The sequence below is a fragment of the Neospora caninum genome, chromosome VIII (genome assembly GCF_000208865.1).
Source record: "Neospora caninum Liverpool complete genome, chromosome VIII".
Lineage (NCBI taxonomy): Eukaryota > Apicomplexa > Conoidasida > Eucoccidiorida > Sarcocystidae > Neospora > Neospora caninum.
The window spans coordinates 2,691,098-2,704,667 of NC_018395.1; the positions used below are offsets into that span (position 1 = coordinate 2,691,098).

A 13,570-nucleotide genomic window follows, 5' to 3' on the forward strand; every position below is an offset into this window, starting at 1 on the left:
TATCCAGCAAAAGGGAAACGCGCGAGCCTGGCGTTACAGCATAGTAGAGAGCTCAGAGGACGTTTTCGTAGCGGACGGCAAGGAACCAGGAAGGAAAGGAAACGCGTCGCACAGGCAGAAAAGAAGGAAACCTTTTCTGGAAAATACTCGAAAGACACAGGATGGTTCACGCCGCCATCAAGGTCAGGCACAAAAACAGCGCCAAGGCCCTCTCGAGCCTGTCTTTTGCTGAGATCCCGTGAGTGGCGAGAGCCTGGGCCTCGTGGAAATGAAAATGGCATGTGTCGGCATCCTGCGTCCTCGCGACGTCTCTCCAGCGGAGCGCGAAAAGCGTCTCCACCCCGCCCTGTCAAAGAGCACGGACAAAGACGGTTGCACCGAGGGCCAAGCGAGGCTGAAGCGAGGAGAGAAAGCGGACACGTGGCGCCGGCGCCAGCGAGAAAGCAGGCGCGCTATCGGCCGGCGCGTCTCTCTTTTTTGGCAACTCGGTTCTTCTCCTTCTCCTTCTTGAGCGCTTCCAGCTTCTTCTGCTCCGCCCGTCTCCGAAGTTCGCTGTTATCCAAAGCAGACAAGCATACTCAACAAGGTACATCGTTCATGCGGTGTACGTACACAGGGCGGCGCACGCATCTGCACATATACAAATGTGGAAAGCCGTGCAAATCGCGCCACGAGGGGAAAACGGGATCACACAAACAGAAGGAGGTAGTGACGCCGGCAGCGAAATGGGTAACATTCGTCCTTGAACTCTCGAGTCATCCACGTATGCACATGTATGTGTAGAATAAATGCAACTGCTAAGGAGGTATCGATTCCAAGGCGAGACGAAGTCGCCTGCTGTCGTGCGCGGATATGCGGCAACAGTCGATTGTTCTCCCGTGCCAAGGGAGTGTAGCCTACTGGGAAGAAAAACTGCCGAAACTTGATATGGGCAAAGCGCGCACCTCCGCAACCCACCCTGGCACCGGCGGGGCGTCCCGCGTGAACGCCTCGGAGACACACTGCAGAGGCCCCGGACTCACTCTTCGTGCTGCGCCTTCGCTTTGAGGCGGTCCATCTGCTGCGCAGCGGCGACCTGAAGAAACGCCCGACAAAGCGGAATAGTTTAGGATAAGCCTCAACCAAACTCCGGGAGTGCGGTATGACGCAGGAGCGCGTCTGCCTACCGCAGAACTGTTGAAGTCGCTGTCTCTTACATCTCGCCCCCTGGGCGTTCCCACGCGGCCTTCAAGGGACCAGGCAGAGACCCACAAGGATGCCCTTCGAGGATGAGAAATCAAAACCTCCGGGAAGAGCCACAGTGCGTCTGTTGGCTGGGCGACTGCATCAAAAGAAATCGGGAAGCTCGCACCGCTTCCTAAAGAGCACTGCGCAGAAACCAGACCGGCACTCACCCGGGCGCGATTGTCGTTGCGGAACATGTCCTCGGCCAGAGGGTCATGCGACTCCTTCTTGGTGGAGGTGCGCAGCATCTCGGCTCCATTTTCATCAAAGTCCACGACCTCGTCCACTTGCCAAGCAAACTGGTCCATGAGGCGCTGCAAAGAAAACGACGAATGCACAGACACCCTGCGGTCCGTGTCGCGCGTTCGTGAACGTCTCGCCTCCTCCATTGTGTGCAGGCGGAGACCGAACTGCCACCGGAAACGCGACACACCAGAGCGCCTCTCAGCCGCAGGCGCCTTCAAACTTCCAGCCGGCAAGGGAACGCCACAACAAGCGGCGTCTCTTCAGGGACGCACGGCAGTCTGCCCCACAGACGGGTGCCGACGCACTCGCTCACCAGGCGACACAAGCGTCCGCGCCTTCCACGAGGAAGGCGCTCAGCGTGGTGTCGCAACGCCTCCAATTGGTTTCGGCCCCTGCCGAGGAGAGGCGAGCGTCTGTTGTACATCACCACTAGATACTGCCAATACCCCTGTAGAGTATCGAGGAAATCCCTGCCCGGTGCAACAAGTAAACGGCGGGTGTCTTATGACGGTCCCGCGACTCGGGGTGAAGTGCAGCGGCTCTTGTTTTTGCTTCCCAGTCTCCCCGTCCCTGGACGAAGAAGTGCGCATTCCCACGCAGGCTGACGCGGCTCGCGGGCAGTCGGGCACAAGCGGCCTCTACGGGGGGCTGTGTGTGGCACATGAAGGTTCGTTTCCATGTGTCTAGAGATACCTGCTTCAGCGCCTTGTCTTGCGGGTCTTCCCAGCCCTGCGATTTGACAGGTGTCCCGCGAGTTGCCGCCGCTGCGGCCGGAGACGGCGCTTTGACTGCATCCTTGAGAGCGGCCTCCTGTTGCTCAGCCTTTTTCTGGTGCTCCACTTCTTCCACTTCTTTCACCCATTTGTCCACACACTCTGTGGCGAAATCGGGAACCAGACCGGCAACGGATTCATCTTCGACGGCGAACTGGAGGCTTTCAGTGACCGCCTCGACTTTTTCGGTTCGAGAGGCATTCTCGTCCTGAAGAATGCCCACGACGTAATCTGAATCCGCGGGGCGAGGAGCGGAGCCCGCCGAAAAGAAGAAGCCACAGACAAGCAAAGACCACACACCAGACTAGGAACACGGATCGCGCAAGCGACGAGCGAGACAGCTTGGGAAGGATACGTGGCAGAAGCGCATGCAAACGCGAAAGGGGAAACGGTGCCGCACTGCTGACTGGCATCGGCCTAGGTGGGAAACCCAAAACAGGTCTCGAGAACGGTGTTTTACCTTAGGCCGCAGGGCCGCTGACTCCCTTGGAACTCGACTCCGGCACGCAAAAAGCGTTCGCCTGCTGCTTCGGTACATGCCCGGTGGGCAAACGTGAAGTGCCTGTGAATCTTACCCTTGAAGACGTCCGTGTCGACTTTGAGTTTCTCCAGCTGCTCGCACAAGAAAGTCTCGAATTCGGCGCTGCCGGAATACATGTTGCCGACGCAAAGATGCAGGTGAAGCCTTCAAGGTTTGCCGTGGGGAAGGAAAAGGCAATGAAGGAAGGCGCTTCTCCGTCGCTCTTCGGCGGCCCCAGTGCCGATGCATCCCAGCCCGGTCCTGCGCGGCGGTGCGAGGGAGTTCCTTCTTTCACGAGAGGAACGGAGGCGATTTCTGTTTCCTTGCGTTAGCGATGGGATAGATATCCAGAAAACGAAAGCTGAGGCTGGCGAGTTCTCTCGTGAAGGAGGTGGGTTCAGTTCACGTGGGAATCGGGACGACGACAACTGTGTTGGCCTCCCGCGAAGATGCTGAAGGAAGGAGATAGACAGCTATGGAAGGCCGGTGTGGCCAGTCTGCTCCGCAACCAGGTTTGAGACAGTCCGACAGGGGATTGGTAGGCGGAAGAGTAGAGGAAAAGGCGAAGAATATCGACGGGGGGTGCGGAAGGCGTTGACTGTTTGGCGGGTAGACATCCTCGTGTCGACAGCAGGCCGTCGGTGGCGAGATGGCAATGCCCAGAGAGACCGCACGAGGGCGTCTCGCATGCACAGAAAAAAACGTTTTCACAATGGCTGTTCGTCGACCAGAGTATCAAAGACGAAGCCAATGAAGTCTTTGTAATTGCAATGTCGAGATAGTGACGGGCATGCAGGAGCTATCAAACATCTGCTGCCGCATGCATGTCATAGCAAAGCTAGCATCGATTCCGTCACCGACACATGCGAGGCTGCAGCCGCTGAAAGGATCATTGAACCCAATACACAGTTCCTGTTTCTACTCGTGAAAACTTCCAAAAGTGACTCCGTCCCCGGATTTCATACAGAGCCTCGTTCCACTGTATGTACACCCCGATTCTCGCAGCCGGCGGGCCGCCGGCCGTTTTCCAGCGCGTCGCGCGCATGCCACACAGTTGTGTGTGCGTGTGTCGTTCTGGATTCCTGGCCAAAGTCGCCGCTGTCTTGGAAGTTACGGCCTCCTACTTTCACTACTGTGTGTCTCTACAGGCGTGGAGTGGCCACAGTTTGTGGAAGACTGGCTTTCTTAGGCAACAGCCTGGTGAAGTCGAAGCGCATGTGTCTCGTCATCGTCCGGCAGTTGTGTGACCCCAAACGCTGTCGTGTGTTCGAGTTATTCTGTTCTTGGCTTTCAGCAGCGCATAGCGTTCTAGTTCTTTGCTGGAACGCGTCTTCTTACCCGAAGCTCTTGCTCGACTCAGGAATCTCCCGTCCACGTCCTCACCGGTACGTGACGCTCGGCGGCCCGTCAGCAAGCAAAAATTCCCGTTCCACAACGCGAACAGGAAGCGTACCTCTTTTCTTCACCGCTTCCACCTGAACACGGACCTTACTGCGTTACCCAGACTGAGGGTTCTTCCCTCTTCGCTTCAATCCGCTTTTTATGGCCGTCGTCGTCAATGCCCGGGCAATCAGTAACTCAAGAGCGAAAATCATGAGCTACACAGCGGCGCAGCGACAACAGCGTGGCCTGCACGATTTCTTGCGAATTGGCTCTGCGAGGCTGGCGAACGTGAACTGCGGGTCGGAGTTCCACGAACAGCCCGCAGGCACGCGGCGGCAACTGCAAACCGCCAGCGAGCGCCCGCGTCTTCCTACGCGGCTGATTCCTTCGCGGGTCCCTTCTGGGCAAGTGAACACGCTCGTGCGTTTGTCCTCCTGACCGAGCAAGAACCAGAGGGTCTGTCGGCAGGACACCACACTTTCCAGCGCGTCAACCTCTGGCGAAGAGGCTCATGTTGAAAACAAGGCACTTTGCTAGGTGCTGTCGGGCGGATGGTGAGCCGTTCGCCCGCCCCAAACTGCGGCCGGGCGCCGCGACTGTCGCGGCGCCCGACCGGACCTCTTCTGTTCCTCGTTGAAGTTATTCTCTGCGTGGTTTTCCCCTTTACAGCATCATACCGGGTCTCGGGACTCTCCCTCCGACCACGGACTGCCTCGCCGTCCGGTTTTGTCCCAGGCGTCGGCACGGCTCCCTCGCTCTGGGTTCGGAAGCCGTTTCCTTCGTTTCGATGTCCGAGCTTCCAGTGGCGCGATCCTCCATCGCCGGAAGATGCGCGGGAGAGGCGCATCTTTCACTCCCCGAGGCATGATCAGTGTTCTCCACCGACTCACGGCGTAGCCTTCCCCGCGCCGTCGCTTCCGTTTCAAACTGGTCACTCCAGTTCCCCCGTTTCGCCCGTTGTTTCCGTTTTTTTTCCCGTTATTTCCGGGCGCACCAACGCCTCTGGTGACACAGGGCTGTCTCGCATGTTGGAACCCGCCGACCAGAGAAGGTGGGCGGCAGGCGCAACAGCGTCACGCCCCCTGAGACTTGGAGTGTGTGTGTCGCGCCGTCGCTGTCATGCGTCCAGCGTTCCGCTCGTTCAGGCAAATCGCCGAAGGAGAACGCACACGTCGACGGCGCAGGCGACTGGGCCACCTGCGCACAGCCGCGGTCCCTTTCAGGTTGCACACCCCGCCTTCCTCTCGCCTCCCAGTCGCTCAGAACCCATCGCCTGTCACGCATGTTTTTCGCTTTCAAACGCTGCGTACTCAGCGAAGCAACGTGCCTGTGCCTCCTCGGAAAAGCGGGGAAGTGCGCGCTCGCTGGTACCGGGCACGAATCAGTGTGCCCTCGTCGCTTCTCATCCGGAGCGCATACACCCCAGTGGCCTGTCGGCTGTTCGATCTTCACCGTTCTCGCAGAACCCTCGGCCGACCGCTGAACGCAGGAATCTCTGCGTGGAGAAGCAGGACAAAGACGCGGAAGGCGAAGCCGGTGGAGCGCCGGCTTCGCCTTCTGCGTTGGAGCTGAGACACTGGTTCGAGGATCGTCTACGGAACGCGATTTCGATCGCTATGGGGGGGGACGAACTTCGCGATGACATCCCGATTATGGTAAGCCCGAGCGCAGGGGGGCCTTCGGCCTCTGAGTATCTCCACGTTTGTGCTTTCTGCGGCAGATTCTCTCTAACTTGGCTGAAACGAATGTTCAGGTTGTGCTGCGCCCGACCCCTATTCTCATCTGACGAACGTACCCACCTCCCTGGCTTCCTCAACGCGTCCTTCCCCGGTTCCACCTTTCTCTGATCAGTCTTTGCTTCGTCGCCTCTGGCTTCCCGCCGCCCCGTCTGGCGTCTCCGTTTCAGTCTCCAGATGTCTTTGGACGCCGGCGGTTTTCTTCGCTCCTCGGGTCCTTCCTGGCTTTCCCTTCCTGTCCGTCTCTCCACTTTCTCTGCGTTCTGTCGTCTAGTCATCGAGCTCCGGCGTGCCTGCGGGAAGGCCTCGATGCGTGAACAGGCTCTATCTCGGCCGATTGCGCTTTGTCCCAGCCGCGTTCTGTCCTTGCTCCCTTGCAGGTGACAGAAGCGATCGCTCCGGCGCGCTCCATTTTCGACTTCCAATCGAGCATAGCCATCTCCCTATCGGGTCGAGGCGGGGGGGTCCAGAGCCCTGAAGCGATTGCGGAAGGCCTCTTGAATAATCTGCAGAGTGAAAGGCGACTGCTGGAGCCGGTCGTGGAGCTCACAGGCGTCAGCGGGAGAGGGTATGCGGTCTGGGGATTTTCCGGGAGAACAAAGATTCAGGAGAAGAGGGAGGAAGACAGGAAACGCTCGCACCAACCTGCCACGAGGGGTTCTCATCGCATCGGGTAGACAGCGCTGTTGATTTTGGAATCGCAATGCACCTGCTTCCGAACGGGTGAAAGCCTGACGCAGCGCCAGAAACGCCTCCACTCTCTGGACGCTGGCAGGAAATCTCTGTCGGCAAACAAGGAGGCGTCCGCACGGCGGGTTTTCTATAGCCACTTCTCTTTGCGCCGAAGAACCAGCTTTTCCAAAAAAGTCGTAGACGAATGCATCCACATGTAAACAGCCGTAAACATATAGTTTTACCTTTTGCGGGGGCGATACTCCTGGAGGCGTCGCGGAGGGGACGTATTTGCCGCATGAACTGTCTGTGTTTCAGGTTCATCAACTTCCGACTGTCGGCCGGCTATCTCGCTGCTCGGCTCGTCAACATGTTCCTGAGTCCAAAGGAAGGAACTCGGTTGGGATTTCCGAAGGTACAGGAAATACGCGTATGGTCACTCGCTCTCACTTCTACACGCGCGTCTCATCGTCCGACTTCTGCGAATGCATATCCCTGTCTAACCGTCCATCGCCTTCTCCCCTGTGTGCGCTTCCAAATCTGTTTCTCTATGTTGATCCATTCATTCTTCTATTTACATGTATCTGTACCTACATCTGTCCACAGCTACTTACATCTGCACTTGTCACTGTTTATATCTATCGATGCTGCGATACAGTTGGTACAAGTGACGGCACAGTCTGTCCATCTGCCACTCGCGCATTGCCGTGCATCTCCCATATATATCCACCTTCAAATATAACCAGCTATATATAAACAGAGGTGTGTAGGAATACAAATATACACATATCCACAAATACATACATACATACATACATACATACATACATACATACATACATATGCAACTATATATATATATATATATTTTTTATGGTCATGTGTGTGTAGATGCATAGAACTGCACGTGGCCTTCGCAGCGTTGCTCAATCCCTTCACTAGGCTTTAAACAAGCGCGTGTTTCTCTGCGTTTCACATAGAAGGGACGCGCCTGGCGCGCTTCTATCGGGCTCGGATAGCCTTTAGACTGTCTCAGTCTCTCTGGGTCTCTGGTCTCCGTCGCAGGTGCTGACTCCCGAGAGAGTCGTGGTGGACTACGCCAGTCCAAATATCTGCAAGGATCTGCACGTGGGCCATCTTCGCTCGGCTGTCGTCGGCGACGCTTTGGCAAAGTAAGGGCCATCTGCACATACCCCGACTTTGGGGCACACATTTCTGCACCTAGTGTCTCAGTGTGTATTCCTATGTCTCTATCAATATATACATATATATACATATATATATATATATATATATATATTGGTCTGTATGTGTGTATGTCACTTTCGGTATCGTCGTCCTCAGGGGTTTTACGTGTTTTTGTGTTCAGTTTTTGTTCTCCGTTCGGCTGGTGCGCGTCTGCACATCTTCGTCATCTCGTCCCTTCACCCGTTGGTTTCTGTCTCTGTGCGTTTTCCGTGTTTGGGTGTCTGGCGACGGCGGGGTATCGTCCCGAGGCGCTTGTCTGTTTCGCCGGCTCGTCAGCCGTTTGTGCGCGGCCCCCATTGCTTTTTCCTTTCCTCGCTGTCGCCCGGGGCTGCACTTGTCCCTCGTTTCCCTCCTTGTTGCATGCGTTTGCCAGCTTGCTCGAATTCGCCGGGCACCGGGTGGTTCGGCAAAACCACCTCGGAGACTTTGGCTGCCCCGCGGCCCTCGTTCTCGGCGCCTTGGAAGACGCCGAGCTGCGAGCGCGCCCTGACGTGCAGGCTCTGAGCGCTGCGCTCCGTGAGCAGCAGCGGCGGCCTTCGCGCCGACCGGAAGAAGACCGAGAAGAGGCGGAAGAAGCTGTCGAAAGAGACGGCGAAGGCAAAGGCGGCGCAGAAGGCAAAGGCGACGGCAAAGGAGCGGCGGAAGCACTGAGATCGGGTGATCTCCAAGGTGAAATGCAGGAACCGAGGCCAAGCGCCGAAGGTGCCTACGCACATATTGACTGGACAGGCATCTATCAGGTAGGTTCGCTGCCTTCAGTGGCATGCAGAACGCGAAAAAAGGCACGCGACCGTGTTTGTGTTCAGCGGGGCGTCCCAGCAGAGGGAGGTGGGGCCTCTTTCTGCCTTCATGTCTCGTATGGTTAGCGAAAAACACGCCTTCACCAGACAGCAAGCGAACATTAGGAACTCCTCGTTTTCTTTTATCTCGGGAAGCTCGTGAGTCGTTTTTCTTCAGGCGAGCGTGCGTGGGTGTCTGGGCGCAGCCGATGTTCGCGCCGTCTCTGGCGGGCTCGCCAGGCGAGACCTCGGGCCTGCTGGCGTCATTGGGCCACAGGACGTTTTTCCCAGTCAGCCACGATGGTACCCTTCGCGATCCTTAACAAATGAGGAGCAAAGGCAACTTTAAGCGCGGTCTCTGTACCTGCAGGGCTACTTTTGACCCATTTAACTGTCTCCGGCGACTCTCGGACGCTTTCACACCCGTCAAACCAACACATCGGGGCAGTGCCTCCCCTCCGTTCTCTGGTCGTCTTGTCAGCTTTTATGGCTTCTCTGCTTCCCTCTTTTGCTTCGGCCGGCTGTGCGTGCCCCGCCCGCCTTTGCGTCTCTTCAGGCTGCAAAGGCGAAGGTTCAGCAGGACGCGGCTTTCGAACAGGCCTGTGACGCTTTGCTGCTGCGCCTCCAGACCGCGGAGGAGACCTCCGCGCTTCGGCAGACGTGGGCGGCACTCCGGCGATTGTCTCTCGAGGTGAGGGGAGCGTGGGGAAACCAAGAGGTTTGTCTCGCCTGGAGACACCGTGGAGAGGCCCATACGCAAGGGACGGGGCCTGTCTTTGCGGAGCGCGGAGACTCCCGCTGCGGCCTTCTCTCTCAGATGTCTGCTTCTCGCCTGGTCGCCCTCGTGTTTTGGCGACGGGAGCCGTACACTTGACGGGAGTCCGTCACCCGTACCAAATATATGTTTGCCTGGCGCCGGCCCACGCATTTGTACGTCGATGCTCACACACACACGCACACGTGTGTCAAGATTGGTTCAACATGAAGGTGCACAGATTTGCTTTCAGTGGAACACTCTAGGTTCCCTGCTATGTGTGCGTGCGATCCGGTTGCGTACAGCGCTTCGAAAGCACGTATCGACTGTTGGGTCTTCGCCCGCAACAGGTGCGAGGCGAGTCGTTCTACGCTCCCCTGCTTCCTCGGGTGTTTCACCATCTCCACAGTCGCGGTCTCCTCGCGCTCCGCTCCGGCGCTCTCTGCGGCGTGTTGCCGTCGTCTCGGGCGGCAGCGGACCCGCTGGAGGGGCCAGACGGAGGCAAAGAAGGACGTGACGACGAGCGGCGCGCAGCAGAGACAAGTGAGAAAGACAGCGACGAAGCAGGATCAAGCCGCCACGCGGCAGGAGGAGGTCGAGACTTGCCAGAGGCTCCAACGAAGGAAAGAGAGACCGGCGAGCGCGTGAAGGGGCGAGGCGGGGAGGCGAAGGAAGAGGGGTGCGAAGACAGCGCAGCAAATGCGAAGCAAGAAGAGGCGTGCGGACTTGAAGCCACGGGCAAGGGGCGAGGTCGAATCGATGAGATCGAGCCTGATCTCCGAGACGTCGTAGTCCTGAAGAAGCGAGGAGCCACAGTGACGTACTCCGCAACAGATCTTGCGGCGGCTCTCCACAGGTTCGTGTCGTTAAGCAATTCCATATTTCCCCGGCTTTTCTCAGAGAGTCTGTGTGTACGCTGTATACGAGTGTGTGTGTATATCGCCGTTGTCTGTGTCGGTTTCGTCACATATTGCCGTTCGTTCATCACTTTCCTCGTTGTGCTCTACCCTGCGGCTTTTTCGCCTTTTAGCTCGCTCTCCGTTTCCCCCGCTCCTCTCTCTGTGCACGTCGCCCTCCGGCCCATTTGTCCTTTCGTCTGCTCTATTTCCACCTTCCTCGCGGTTCTTCTTTCTCTCGCAGGTCCGCCTACCTGCAGGCCGACCGCGTCCTGTACGTAGTCGACAGCGCGCAGGCTTCGCATTTCCAGCGCGTGTTTTCGCTGGCGCATGCATCGGGCATAACATCGCTGAATGCGGATCTGCGTAGGATGCGAAGCCTGAGGAACGCGACGGGCGAGACGCCGATGGACCGTGCGGCAGACGGATCGGAAGCAGAGAATGGAAACGATGCTGTGTGGGTTCGCGGAGTCGAAGGCGTGAGAACTGGAGAAGCGTGGGGTACGAGACGTGAGGACGTCCAGGCAGATGACGGCGTCCACGGATTCCGTCCAGAGGCAAAGGTCCACGGAACTGAAAGAGTGCCTCTAGGCGTAAGTCAACGTGACGGCGAGGGGGCCGGAGTCTCCGCGGCCAGCGACAGCGAGGCGAGGGAGGCGGTCCCCGTCGAAAGAAGTCGCCCAGACGGTGCTTGCGCGAAGCGAAGTTTCCGCGACGACGCGCTGACGGAACTGACCCACGTGGCAGTTGGCATCGTGAAAAATCCAGCGGGGACGAAAATGAAATCGCGCGCAGGGTCGGCGCCCCTGCTTGCTGATCTTCTTCGAGACGCCATTCGCCAAGCCGGTAGGACAGTCACCCAGAAAAAAACCCGCTCGAGCGAGGTTTTCTCGCGGCCCCATCCAGGAAGGGAAGCCTCCGAGGTTTCCAATCTGTGAAGCGTCACCCTTTTTGCGCACGTGCTCAACGCGGTTTTCTCGGTCGCCTGAACGGCACATGACCGTCCGTTTCTCCTCCCTTGCGCTGCCGTGCGTCGGGGCATACTTTATCTTTCATGTGGCGAAAAGCGCTGGTTTGTTTGTCGCCCCCTACGGTGCATGCGTCTCGGCTTTTTCTCTCCTGTCCTGTCGCTGTCTCGACAGAAGGCACCCTCGGGAGAAGGACGAATGAGTGTCTCCACGCGCGAACTTCGGACGCTGCCGACGGTCCCGAAGGTTGCCGCGATAAGGCTCGGATACTTGGTGAGGAGGCCTCGTTTTGTGCACTTTTCGAACGGGTCGGCCAGCGGACGCAACCTGGCGCACGCGTCTGCGCTCACAGCCAGGAGATGTGTTCGCTCCCCAGCATTTTAAATCCTTTAGCGGCTGCGTGGTAGGGGGGGCGTCCTTCGGCACGTGCTCTTTTGGCGTTTTGTCACTCGCGACGTCACGTCGCTCGGGGCACGCGCCACGCTGGGATTCGCGTCAAGGGAACCTTTTGGAGCCCGTTGCGCTTCGAGACTTCTATTGCAGGAAGACACACATCGCCAACGGTTATAGGGCGCTTGCGGTATCGAAGTTCTTGTACGTAAAAATATATGTAAAGGGTGCAGGATGTGGGGGTAACTAAGGTTGCGTGGGAGAGTGGTTTTGGAGACAAGTGTTGTGAATGGTTTGGAGCCGCGTTCGTTATTGCCGGTCTTCTCTTCAGGAATTGCCGCAGTGAAATACGCAGAGTTGAGTACAAGGCGAGACGTTGATTACGTGTTTTCTCCTGACAAAATGCTGAGTCCCAAAGGCAATACGGCGCCGTATATCCTCTACTCGTTGGTGCGCGTGAAAGGCATTCTTCGCCGCGCAGGATGGACTGCCGGCGTCCCGACAGAACTCCACGGACGTAAGTTTGTCGCACAGAGAGAGCGAAAGCGAACAAAAAAAACACTGGAGAGTCACCTGGACAGGTCGGCGGAACACGTGAAGCGCACTGGTGGGCTCGCCGCCTCGCTCAGACGCTTTTCTCGCGTGTCTCGGGTTCCAGTGGCGTCCTAATTAAGATCGGTCGCAGATTGGCAGAGCTCGAAGCGAGCATTCACGGGAGGGGCAGAATGCGGGAAAGCGTGCAGCGCACGGCAGGAGCTGCTACGACGTCGCGTATCGAGAAACACTCCAGCTGTTAGACAGACTGTCGGCAGCGTGTGCTGTCGTTTTCCGATATTCGAAGCGGCGAAGCTGCGCGTCGCCCCATTTCGTACACTGCTGCCTGCCATGGGTGTCTCTCGATGCACGCACCCTGGTGTCCGTTCAGACAACAACCTCCAATCCGACATCGTTTACCATCTGCACCAAAACGGCCTTGATCGTCAGCTGGCCGTGCGGCTGCTGGGATTCGCGATGGCTGTCCAGGACGCGATAGAGACACTCATGCCGAGCAAACTGACGGCGTATCTGTATTCTCTCTGTTTGGCTTTCAATGCGTTCTACGAAAAATGTGAAGTCACCAAGGCGGTGGATGAGGGACTCCGGTTGACGAGGCTGCTTCTCGTTCACGGAGTCCGACAAATCTTGGAAACGAGTTTGGACCTCCTCGGCATTCAAGCCGTCGACACCTTGTAGAAACGACGGAGGCCCCCGGCCTGGCGGCCGACCAACGCCAAGGTCTGTGAAGGCTTGTCGCCGTTACCGCGCATCCCGTCGCCCAGAAATTGCCGTTCTGACGCTTTCTATCGCCGTCTATTAATCCATGGCTCTCTCAGCTTTATCTATCCCTCTGCCTACGCGCGTTTGGACTGAGGTGAATGCATTCTGCCGCGACAGCGGTTAACTTTTCCGTGGCTGTGCATCCCCAGGGCATGCGTGCCTGGCTACGAGTGTTTTCTGGGAAGCAGGCGATCTGTCTGCAGAGCTCCCGAGCAGCGTGACCGTCACATCAATTATCTGGCGACGCACAAATATAGTCACGACAGTTTTATTGTATTTGTGACGCGAGGCGACGTGTTGATTTGTGGAATGAATGACACCGTTGTTGTCATCTCGCTTGCGCAAACGGGTGAGATTCTGACACGGTTCACACCATGTTTTCTGGAAAGTAAATGCTGATGCTTATGTCCTTTTCACCGAAATAAGAACAGACATAGAATCACAGAAAGACTACACCTGACCAACGGCTGACGTGGTGCTGTCTGCACGCTTTTCGTTCGGCTTTGCTCCATCGCTCTCCGTCAGCGCCCAGAGAAAAGGATACAAAATTCAAATTTGTTTTGCCTCCCGGTTGTTCGTCGGGTGCTCCCCTGCTCCATGTGGCCACAACGCTCACGGTCCTACTGATGCAAACGACGCAGACACAAGGTGGGTGAACGTTCAA

The 13,570-nt window shown here is 57.4% G+C and overlaps 2 protein-coding genes across 2 annotated transcripts; one reads left to right on the forward strand and one right to left on the reverse strand.

Moving 5' to 3' along the window:
• Positions 1-452: 452 nt before the first annotated feature.
• On the reverse strand, positions 453-2,900 carry NCLIV_033450 (conserved hypothetical protein; the record flags this gene model as incomplete). The annotated part of the gene is made up of 5 exons (XM_003883541.1): positions 453-552; positions 1,023-1,075; positions 1,395-1,538; positions 2,164-2,474; positions 2,819-2,900. The coding sequence occupies 5 exons, from the start codon at positions 2,898-2,900 to the stop codon at positions 453-455; spliced, it is 690 nt and encodes a 229-aa protein (XP_003883590.1).
• A 1,797-nt stretch (positions 2,901-4,697) lies between these two features.
• NCLIV_033460 (putative arginyl-tRNA synthetase) lies at positions 4,698-12,822 on the forward strand (the record flags this gene model as incomplete). Its single annotated transcript, XM_003883542.1, has 12 exons — positions 4,698-4,700; positions 5,610-5,801; positions 6,263-6,450; positions 6,873-6,969; positions 7,620-7,726; positions 8,176-8,542; positions 9,138-9,272; positions 9,641-10,191; positions 10,476-11,077; positions 11,374-11,472; positions 11,921-12,106; positions 12,515-12,822. The coding sequence occupies 12 exons, from the start codon at positions 4,698-4,700 to the stop codon at positions 12,820-12,822; spliced, it is 2,835 nt and encodes a 944-aa protein (XP_003883591.1).
• Between the last annotated feature and the right edge of the window lie 748 nt (positions 12,823-13,570).